Raw genomic sequence first — 11,555 nt, forward strand, 5'->3', positions numbered from 1 at the left:
TGCCTGACCTGAGCATTTGCAGCATTTTCTGTTGTATAATATGCTTGCGCATGTATGGGGGGCATATTTTCTGCCATGCAATTGAGGATAATACATCATCCAGTGTACTATCTGCTGCATGGCAACACTGGGTGCAAAGGAAGACTGCTGTATGGGAACTAATCTATTAAAATAAGCCACTTTTTAATTTTTTTTCAAATATTTGGATGTACTGTGGGCCCATGTTTGCTGCAGCAAAGTGTTATAATGAGGTTTTCCTTGCTCTCTTTCCCCCCCCCCCCCAAAACCTGAGGGTGGTGCGTCTGGTACTGTGCGAATGGTGCGGGCATTTGAACATGAATATTTAAATGCCCCTGGCTCTGGGAAATGGGTTGGAATCGGGGCTTCCAAAGATGGGGGGTGGTGGTTGGTTGGTGGAGGTCCCGTGCCACCATACTTACAGTGGCAGATCAGAGCTGGTGGAAATTTGAGGTCTTGGTTTTACATTGACAAACTTGGGTGAAAGGCCAAGAGCCATAGTGGAGCGACACAATCTAGGCTGAGCAGAGTAAGAGGGAAAATTAGATCAATCAAACAGTCATTGGGATATAAAATTGTAGGAGGAAAGGAAGAATACTAAACAATTTTACGAAAGAAAATGGTTAGTGGCTCTGTAACTGCATGGTGGCGTCTATGAATACTCAGTTGCCCTTGTTCTTGTGATTCTCTTTGATTTTTGATGCTCCATTTCCTTGGCTCCTTAAATGTTCCATTTTAACTCTTATCTTTTTTTTTACTTTATGATTGAAATGCTCCCAAATAAATATTAACTTTTCAGGCTGCTTGCAACTATTTCTATTTTTTCTGGCAAGTTGAGATCGTTGCCTTGATTGCAAACTGGTGCTTCATGTTCTGCTTTAGTCTTCAAAAGATATCTGCTACATTCTTTCCACCCATGTATAAAAGATTTGGTTTCAATTAACATTACCGATCAAAATGATTTCATTATATTGCAGTGTTTAAATTTAGAATGATGTGCAAGCATCAAGATTAACAATAATTTTCTATCATTGATTCAGTCTCCGGACACAGTTAGCCTTTGTTGTAACAAGGACAACCATTCCCTTATAAGCAATTTGCATTGCTGTGCTCCCATTTTCACTCGGGACATTTTTATTCCTCATCCAGTAGTGCTTAAGACTTCTGAATGGCACCCCTTGCTATTTGTCTCCTGCCAATGGCAACATTGCTTTTCTAGTGTTTCAAATACAGAGTTCCCTGACAATATCAGTGCAAGTAAAGAGCCAAAAGAAAAGCCAATAGCATTTTGGATTTTATAAATAGCAGCATTGAGTACAAGTGTAAAGAGCGTAATGAATTTATGCAAAACATTAGTTAGGCCACAGTTATAGTACTGTATACAATTTTGGGCACCCTATTGCAGAAAGCACATTAAAGCCACAGTAAGCATGCAGGGCAGATTCACCATGATGACGCCAGGGATGGGAAACGAGTTATGATCTGAAACACTGGGACTATTTCCACCGGAAAAGAAGACAAAGAAGGAGTTTAATAAAACTGTGAAAAATCGACCCCCCCATTGTCTCTAAATTGTCAGACTGCTTGTCCGACATCCAGTTCTGGATGAGCAGAAATTTCCTCCCAACAAAATATTGGGAACACCGAAGCCATTGTCTACAGTCCCCGCCACAAACTCCGTTCCCTAGCCGCTGACTCCATCCCTCTCCCTGGCAACTGTCTGAGGCTGAGCCACACTCTTCGCAACCTTGGGGTCGTACTTGAGCCCGAGATGAGCTTCCGACCACATATCAATGTCATCCCTAAGTAGTACCACCACTGTAACATTGCTCGACTCCGGCCCTGCCTCAGCTCATCTGCCGCTGAAACCCTCATTCATGCCGTTGTTCCCTCTAGACTTGACTATTCCAAAGCACTCCTGGCCGGCCTCCATAAACTTAAGCTCATCCAAAACTCTGCTGCCTGTATCCTAACCAAGTCCCATTCACCCATCACCCCTGTGCTCGCTGACCTACATTGGCTCCCGGTTGAGCAACACCTTGATTTAAAAAATTCTCATCTTTGTTTTCAAAACCCTCCATGGCCTCGCCCCTCCCTATCTCTGTAACCTCCTCCAGCACTACAGCCTCTGAAGTATCTGCGCTCCTCCAATTCTGGCCTATTGTTCATCCCCGATTTTAATCGCTCCATCATTGGCAACGGTACCTTCAGCTGCCGAGGCCCTTAGCTCTGGAATTCCCTCCCTAAACCTCTCCGCCTCTCTACCTCTCTCCCCACCTTTAAGACGCTCCTTAAAACCTACCTCTTTGACCAATGTTTTGGTCATCTGCCCCAATATCTCCTATGTTCCTCGGTGTCACATTTTGTTCTATAACGCTCCTGTGAAGCGCTTTGGGACGTTTTACTATGTTAAAGGTGCTATATAAATGCAAGTAGTTGTTGAATAGAGAAGGTCTATTTCCTTTTGTTGGGGAGTCAGTTACGAGGGGTCATCAATTAAAAATAGTCACAGAGAGTGGAGGAGAGAGCTTTGAAAGAAATTCTTTCGGCAGAGGGTTGTTGGAGCATAGAATGCTTTGTGGCAGGGAGTGGCTGAGGCAGAGACCATTGCATCATTTAAAGGAAAATTGGATAAATACTTAGAGGAAGATACAGGGCTATGGGGAAAGAGCGGGGTAGTGGGATTCATTTTGGATTGTTCTAGTAAAGAGCCAACACAGACTTAGTGGGCCAAATGGCGGCCTCCTTGCTGTAAACATTTATGCATCTGTGGTTCTAAACACTCCATAATTCAGATCTCCTCTTCACCTTTGCTCTAAGGAAAAGAACACTAATTTAGACTTCATTTGAGCCACCTATATTCAACTCCCTGGTGCAATAGGTGGGAAAGTTCTTATAAAAGGGCCAATTTAGTGATGCTGGCTGAAATTGCATGGAAGCGCACTACTGGTGTGAGAGCTGACCTTGCCGGATTCAGCATGGCCAGATCATGACTATCATTTGAATATGCACTACATGCGTCATTGTACAGGAAACTCTCATTTAAACGGCACCTAAATATCCGGAATTCTCTATTAACCGGCAAAATTCTCACTCCGAAAACAACACCTCAGTAACGGCAATGTTGCCGAGTCCGAGTCTCCCACGGTGGCCAAGTTAGTCAGTGGGGGTAGTTCTCCAAACTGCCACTACTCGGCTTCTTGGCGCTGTCGGAAGTCGGAACACCTCAATACCCCTGCAACAGGAGTCTGACTCTCCCGCGCTGCCGGTAGCCAATACAATACAATACAAATCGCTTTATTGGCATGATAAGGTACATCTTATGTTGCCAAAGCATCAAAATACATTTATGGTTGAACACATAAACGCGGTTCCATTCATACAGTGTATAAACAGGTATATCCCTGAGTTTATAAATAGTCTAGTCTCTTCTGATCCGTCATTTTACAGGGGTACTGCGTGTCTCCCACGCTGCTGGTAGTCATTGCATTGCAGAGTACTGTACTTAATCAAGCATCTTCCACCATCCATTTAACACAACATTCCGTAGGTGAGTACCCAATAACTGTATACTGCACATTTCTTGATTTTTTTTTTTGATTTTTCTTTGTTAAAAATAGCCTCGGTAGATTACCCTCTCCGTCATCCAGAATTTTTGATCAACTGGCAACACGCCGGTCCTGTCGGTGCCGGATACCAAAGAGTTTCCTGTATCTAGAAAGCAGCAGCTGATTCTCTTGATTTAAAGCATTTGCTTTGTTTAACTTCAGGAAATCTGCCAGGTTAGCAATGGAAGATGGACAAGGGAATGTGCCTGAACTTTGATGAGTTCCTTTGATGAAGAAAGCTTGAATGTTTTGACCAAGGAGCCATATTTGGGGATGACCTGAGTTCTATCATGTCAGTTAATCAGGATCAGTATTTTCCGTGGCCAATGCGCTGGAAAGGATGTAACTTGGTGATTTCACATTGTGGTGGAAAGCCCATTGAAGCTTCCTATGCTGATAGTTACTGACTGCCAAGTTACAGACTTCTTATCATGAAAGTGCTTATCATGCTTGCAGCTGACTGTTTGAATGGAGTTTGTGGATATTGAGGACGAGTCAACTCTAACCTAACTGTGATCCGCAACTCGGTGTAGAATAGATCTAGAGGCGGACAAGCTAAATGTTCTTTTGACTTAATCCCCCCAGCTCAGGACAGGTACGTCAATAAGTTTGACATTGTTCCTTTTTATGTTATCCACCCAGCTTCTAAATTTAAAGATCAGGCTAACCCTGTTACATTGTGTCCTTCAGAGGAAAGAGGCCCCTGTCAAATGAGTGTTTATTACAGCTACTACCACACTGATCGGAAAAGGAGAAGATAATCTGGAAGATAAAGGTGGAGCACAGCAGCTCACAGTTCGTCTACTGTAGAATGTTGGTCTCCAGAAGAGTTTTATCTGAGATGTACCATAATAAACATAATATGAATTCTGTATAAAATGGCGAGCAAAACGATTAATAAAAACTTTCAGCTACATTGATCATTTTTATATACAAAAGAATACAACCAATTGTTTTGTAAATTTCAGCTAATGCAATGTGAGAAATGGTTATAGAACTGAATTGGCTGTTTTTCACAAGTAGAATCCTAAACCACAACATGAATAACAACTGCTCCGTGTACAGTCCAGTGGAATAAAGGCACTATAATTTAGGTCAGAAATCTTGCAACAAATGGTTCCTGTAAAGCTTTGAAAGGTTTTAGAACAAGTAGAAAACCATGTTTACGTCCTGTGAATGCAAAAAGAAAAGAATGATGTAAAAGGACATCTTAAAGAAAGCTCATTTCTAAGGGTCGGATAGATTTTTGTTTTGAAGATGGTGTCAAAATCTTCAGCTCCTGGTATAAAATGTACAGGCCGCCTAACCATTTTATGGTTGTAGTACTTGTCATTGGCCACTAGAAGCTGCCAGCAAGTTATAATGCTTTGGCAGCCTCTTGTGGTCATAATTGGTAATACAACACTGCAGTTTCTGACTTGTTCATTGCATTTTTAGACAAAACTTTCTTTTAGCTGTTCTATACTGCAACAACCGTATAATTCTTTTAGTGCAATTTTGCCCAAAGGATCAAATAATCTCATTGGTGTGTTGGAGAGCTTTGCTCCACCACAAGTTTCGGAACGGATTCAAAGTTATGGCAACATAAAGTTCACATTGGAGGCTCACAGGGGAAGGAGCTAGTGCTGTAGTAGTTAACCACAAGAGGAATAAGATCTGGTGGTGAAAGCAAAGAAGAAACACTAACCAAGATTTTCCACTATTACCATGGTTTCGAACCGAATGGTAATGGAAGTTTAGACTGACTCTCAATTGAAGTGTGCCATTTGCATACAATTTTCATGGGTAGCTCAGCTGTAGATTTGGATGGTGCAGGGAATATATTTGTAATCAGAATGGAATATTTCATGTAACTGAAAATTAAAGGGATGGAAACAATTGTCAGAATAGGGGAACAGAAATTCTAATGGTATTTGGAAAGGCTCAAATTATGATCGGCCTTTGCCAACATGGAAGGGAAACGGCAGGCAATATTGAAGGGAAAGGAAACCCATGGTGCATTTGTACCCTCTGTGCCAATCCACAGCACTATCCTCATAGGTCAGTATTGGAGCATGCCTGCAAGGAGTTGGAGTCAGGTCACAGATTAATCATCAAACAAAGCAAGGTTTGTTCATCTCTGTCTGCAGATGTGGATAACTGATGAGTGGGCACAGAGCACCTCTGGTGCAGTCTGACCACCTTGATATTCCTTTGTTGAACCTTCTCTTATTCCAAACACTTGGTATAGGTGGAAACCCATTGGTGCCAGTGATGCACTGGGGACAAAAATGAATTACAACAAATGGAATAAATGCCCATGAGTACCTAGGTTCACTAGATTGATTCCTGGGATGAGAGGGTTGTCCTATGAGGAGAGATTGAGTAGAATGGGCCTATAGTCTCTGGGGTTTAGAAGAATGAGGTGATATCTCATTGAAACATATAAGATTCTGAGGGGGATGGACAGGGTTGATGCGGAGAGGTTGATTTCCCTGGCTAGAGAGCCTAGAACTAGGGGGCATAGTCTCAGGATAAGGGGTTGGCCATTTAAGACTGAGATGAGGAATTTCTTCACTCAGAGGGTTGAGAGTCTTTGGAATTCTCTACCTCAGAGGGCTGTGGATGCTGAGTCGTTGAGTATATTCAAGGCTGAGATCGATAGATTTTTGGACTCGAGGGAATCGAGGGATATGGAGATCAGCCATGATCTTATTGAATGGCAGAGCAGACTCGAGGGGCCGTATGGCCTACTCCTGCTCCTAATTCTTATGTTCTTAAATGCCACAAAACACACAAGAAAAATAAAATGGTTAAGAAATGGTGGAAATACACTTACTTTCCATATGCTCGCCACTGGCTAGCAACTTCAGGTGGCTATTTCACGTGGGCTTGTTTTACACCTGAATGGCAGGAAATCGTGTTGCAGGTCATTTCCACCCCAACTTCATATTTAACCGAAGCCCGCCCATTTCAGTTGGGTGATTCCGACACCATCATTCCAGGATGCAGAGTGGACAGAGTTCCAGCAGAACTCCTGTTCGTTTTCCGCTTCCGGCTCAATTTATACAGGTAGAATGGGCGGCTGGGAACAGAAAATCCAGGATACTATTTAAAGAGTGGAGAGTTCCAATGCAGAAAAAAATAACTTGCGACTTACCCGGAATGTTGCAACTGCATCCTTGGGTTGCATATTTGTTTAAAATTAGCAAAGCGTTACTATGGCTTGGAATTTGCGGTAGGTAATAATGGTGAACTAACGGCGTTCGTTGTTATTAGCCCTTTGAAACTGACCGCAACTTCAGGCTGTAGCGCATGCGCATATAAACGCAGAAATCCTGAAGTTTCGGTCAGTCATTCACTGCTCCGACACTGGCTGCGCTGTGGCCCCCCCATAGCCGGCAATCAGTGAAACTGACGAAAATGTGGGCTTTTCCGCGGTAATATCGCTGTTAAATCCCTGTCTGAGAATTCTGCATTGTGATTGTCTGCTTAGACAGCTTGTTGACGGCACAGCAGAGCGCTCCAGGGATTCCCCACTATACTGCACTGAAATCACTTGTGCGTTGAAAAAGGGAAACTTCTCGCGAGATCTTTGTGGGCAGATTTCTTCGGGGGCAGCGGCGAACACCTTTGCTTTGCCGCTGACCGCAAATTCCGGGCCATAGTGTTGTGAGGAGAGCGATTTGGAAGAGAAGTTAATAATTGTGGCTGTAGTGTAAAGAGGAGTTACTTCTGGTAACTTGCAGAGTTTGATTAAACTGATCAAAATGGCGTTGAAAGGATTAATAGGAAGGAACGTGATTCCAGAATTGCAGGCAAGTGACATAATGAGCAGTGAGTCGGCCTAATGGATGAGACTGAACAAAACGTACAATTCCGGCCTCCTCTGTAGCCATTTAGGAAATTGGTTGGTACAGTAATCTCAAAGTAGACCGTGGAAAGCTTTTTTGTATCATCAGTACATGTGGCGTATAATCATTAGCATTGAAAATTGAGAATTCAAAATACATTATATTTAGAAATAGAGATACTGCTGACTCAGCAACCGTGCTCTCAAAAACCTGAGATCCAGCGAGAGTAATTATTTAGGTGGGGAAATGATCCTGGCACTAAACAGCAGTCTGTTGGTTTTATCTGTTTGGTCAGGAAGTGCCTTTGGTTCTACTAAGCAGGTCAAAAATGGAAAGCTTCTCTGGAGACTGATAAACAATAATAGATAAAATAAAGAATGAAGTGCTCAATGAGGTTCAGTTTGCACAGAGGAAATTTAATGGGAAACAGCTACATTGGTAGCAGATGGACTAGTTTCCTGAACCTCATTCCTGATAGAAATTCTAGAGCGGTAAAAAAATTTGTACATCAGATTTACTGTCAGATAGAGAAGGTGAATAAAAGGATTTGTTTATTTGACTGCACTGAAACTCAGATGATTCTGATTTCCATGTCCAACTGATTTTTCCCCCCTTCCTTTTCTTTTTAAAAATAGGCTATTTTTATGATTCCCACCAACCCACCACCAACATTCCGGAAGCCAGAGCTCTGGTCAGATGAGTTCACAGATTTTGTCAAGAAGTGTCTGGTGAAGAATCCGGAGCAAAGAACTACTGCCACACAACTATTACAGGTTTGGCAAAAAGCTTTTCAGCGAGTCTTTGTTAGTTGTATATGGGGAAAATAAATTTTGCAGATTTGAATTCTGTACAATTTGTATGAAAATTGCAGCTTTAATCACGAAATAGGCACAAAAAGGGTGATTTTTCAAGGCCTGACCCATGGATATGGGTCGTAAATTTGGGCACACAGACTCGCACACACCAATCTTTAGCATGTCTGATTTTGAGAGGGCCTTTCTATTTGACCGCGCTACCTGCATATCGAAACTCAGTAACATACACAAGTTATTATATTTCGCTCCAGTGCTACGTTCAGAGGTTCAGGCAAGGCTCTTCCCACAGCATTAGCCATGCCCTTAAAAACTGAGCACAGCAAGTGCTGATCATTTTACCAAAACTTTTCTGGCTCCCTGGTGCACAGTCATTACACGTGCATTTAAAGTGAAAATAGCTCAGCAACACAAGTAGCACCAAATAAAGTTAGGAGGATGGGCCTTGCTGTGTTACCTCCCATACTGTTGCATGGTCAAGATGAGGCGAACCACTTTGTGATGAGCAAGCATCTGCAGGTGAAAGGACCTTGTGCACATCTGCCACTATCCTAGGATTCCTGGGTACTAACCACGCATCTGGACAAAGTGGAGGAGACCTGTCTTGACACCTCCACTTTAGTTCTCAGGTGACTGATGAAGTCCAGTGCGGGACCTACAGTCTCTGTCACAGGTGGGGCAGACGGTGGTTGAAGGGACGGGTGGGTGGGGTGCTTGGGTTGATGTGCGCTCCTTCCGCTGTTTGCGCTTGGCTTCTGCTTGCTCCCGGCGAAGAGACTCGATGTGTTCGGCGCCTTCCCAGATGCTTCTCCTCCACTTTGTGCAGTCTTGGGCCAGGGATTCCCAGGTGTTGGTGGGGACGTTGCACTTTTTCAAGGGGGCATTGAGGGTGTCCTTGAAGTGTTTCCTCTGCCCACCTGGGGCTCTCTTGCCGTGTCAGAGCTCCGAGTAGAGCGCTTGTTTTGGGAGCCTTGTATCGGGCATGTGGACGATGTGGCCCATCCATTGGAGCTGATCAAGCGTGGTCAAAGCTTCGATGGTTGGGATGATGGCCTGAGCGAGAACACTGACGTTGGTGCGCTTATCCTGCCAATAGATTTGCAGGATCTTGCAGAGGCAGCGTTGGTGGTACCTCTCCAGTGCTTTGAGGTGCCTGATACCATATTTGCTAGGAGAAACACATTTATTACTTTTCTAGTGGAAATGAAATACTAACTGGGAGGATACAGAGGTTTTATAACTAAGAGTCAAGGGTATCATAGAAGAAATCCAGGTATTTACAGCACAGAAACAGCCCATTCGGCCCAACAGGTCTATGCCGGTGTTTATGCTCCACATGAGACCCCTCCCACTATACTTCATCTAATCCTATCGGCATATCCTTCTATTCCTTTCTCCTTCATGTACTTATCTAGCTTCCCCTGAAATGCATCTGTGCTATTTGTCTCAACTACTCCATGTGATATCGAGTTCCACATTATAACCACACTCTGGGTAAAGAAGTTTCTACAATAATTTACTTATTGGATTTATTAGTGACTATCTTGTATCTATAGCCCCTAGTTTTGGAACCCCGCCCCCCACCACCCCACAAGTGGAAACATCTTCTCTATGTTTAATCTATCAAACCCCTTCATAATTAAAAAGAAATAATCCTACACAAAACTACTTATGTACACGTAACCAATGTTCCCTCTCATTTTTTTTTGTACTGAGCGGGCCATGAACTCCTTTGAGCGCAACCTTTTTGCCCGTGTGCAAATTTTACAACAATAACATTTATAACAACGACAGCAACCACTTAAAAGCATTTTTTCATTAATACCATATTGCCACCCCACCGTCTCAAATCATGAGACAGACTAGGTTCAATACAGGTTTAACATAACTTCTCTGCTTTTGAATTCCATTCCTCTAGAAATGAACCACAGTGCTTTATTTGCACTTTTATGGCTTTTTTAACCTGCATTGCTACTTTTAATGATTTGTGAATCTACACCCCTAGATCCCTTTGCACCTCTACTCCATTTAGATTCTTATTTTCCAAGGAGTAGGTAGCCACCTTATTCCTCTTACCAAAAAGCACCACCTCACACTTAACTATTTTGAAATTCATTTGTCATTTACATGCCCATCCTGCAAGTTTGTTTATGGTAGAATTAATTAAAAGCTTTTAGTTTGTCATGTACAAACTCTATTTAAAAAACGTCACTCAGTTACATGGTTATGCATCAACAAACAATCCAAAAACCCAAGGAGAGCTGAAAGAGGCACATCTATTTGTGCAATTAGTATTAATTTTATAGTTTTCAACGTATTAGCCCATCCCTCATGTCACTATAGCAATGGCTGTACAAGCAGCAGGAGCAGCGGCTTTCCTATGGCGCTGACGTGCTGGACGTCCTCATAAGTAATTAGAATATTAATCACAATGCAGCCAGACAACCAACAAATATAAAGTGCTGTAGTTCTTTAGTCCACAGTATTAAAAAGAACTGAACAATTGAACAAGAACGGGTACCCGTATTTTCAACTTCAATCACTTCCATTAATAAACGTTACACCTTGAACCAGCACACACCACCCCCCACCCCATGTAACATGTCAGAAACGCAGCACTTATTCACAAGTGCAGAAAAACACATACACAATTTGCATCACCGAGTTAAAAACAAAAAGCAGGAAAAGCTATGATTTAACAGAAATAAACATTCATCTTTCTTCCAGGACAGGAGAACCAATCAGACTGACTTGGAAATGTTTACTAATATTGTGACGTAAAGATGTTAATGTACGAATTTCACTTCTAATGATTTTCTCTCAAACATTCTCCACAATATTAATCCCTGCCCTTATCACGGAAAGTGTTGAATTAGTTTAGGTACTTCGCAATTAAATAGCGGGAAACAAACTTCATTGTACTCTCTTTTTTAATCTCCTATTTCAAACATTTAGATCTGTGGTGTATGTACCTTTTAAGAGGAACTATGTTTTTTGAAGCCCCTGTGTACTGTAGTACCGGTAGTGACCACTCGGGTATATAAGCCTGTATAGCGTCTTGTATAGTTAATTCACCTCCAGACTTTGTTCAGTAAACACTTGTTAAATCAACTCCTGCTTTCCGTGTCTTCATTAACACACGGATACAACAATATCAAATTAAAATTGTACATTATCTGTGTCTTTCTCAATAATCAAATAGTGGTTTCTTCTAAAGTAGCTGCCTGCAATTTTTATACATCATTACATAACTCTTGTTACTATTAACACTCCAGTAAACGTTT

General features: G+C 42.3%; 1 protein-coding gene across 2 annotated transcripts in view; it reads left to right on the plus strand.

Moving 5' to 3' along the window:
- The window catches only part of LOC147114545 (serine/threonine-protein kinase 3-like), a 180,920-nt gene extending 171,966 nt beyond the window's left edge, over positions 1-8,954 (plus strand). The window contains exon 6 of one of the 2 annotated variants that reach the window (XR_015078952.1): positions 8,095-8,183. Coding sequence is in view for 1 of the 2 variants with exons in the window: in XM_085992283.1 (XP_085848409.1) it covers positions 8,095-8,286 (192 nt within the window). In the remaining variant the exon portion in view is untranslated. Of the gene's footprint in view, positions 1-8,094 lie in introns of both variants that reach the window. The other variant, XM_085992283.1, reaches the window with a different exon arrangement.
- The last annotated feature ends 2,601 nt before the right edge of the window (positions 8,955-11,555 follow it).

The sequence above is a fragment of the Somniosus microcephalus genome, chromosome 7 (assembly GCF_052327205.1).
Source record: "Somniosus microcephalus isolate GS21.2 chromosome 7, FLI_Smic_1.0, whole genome shotgun sequence".
Classification (NCBI taxonomy): Eukaryota; Metazoa; Chordata; class Chondrichthyes; order Squaliformes; family Somniosidae; genus Somniosus; species Somniosus microcephalus.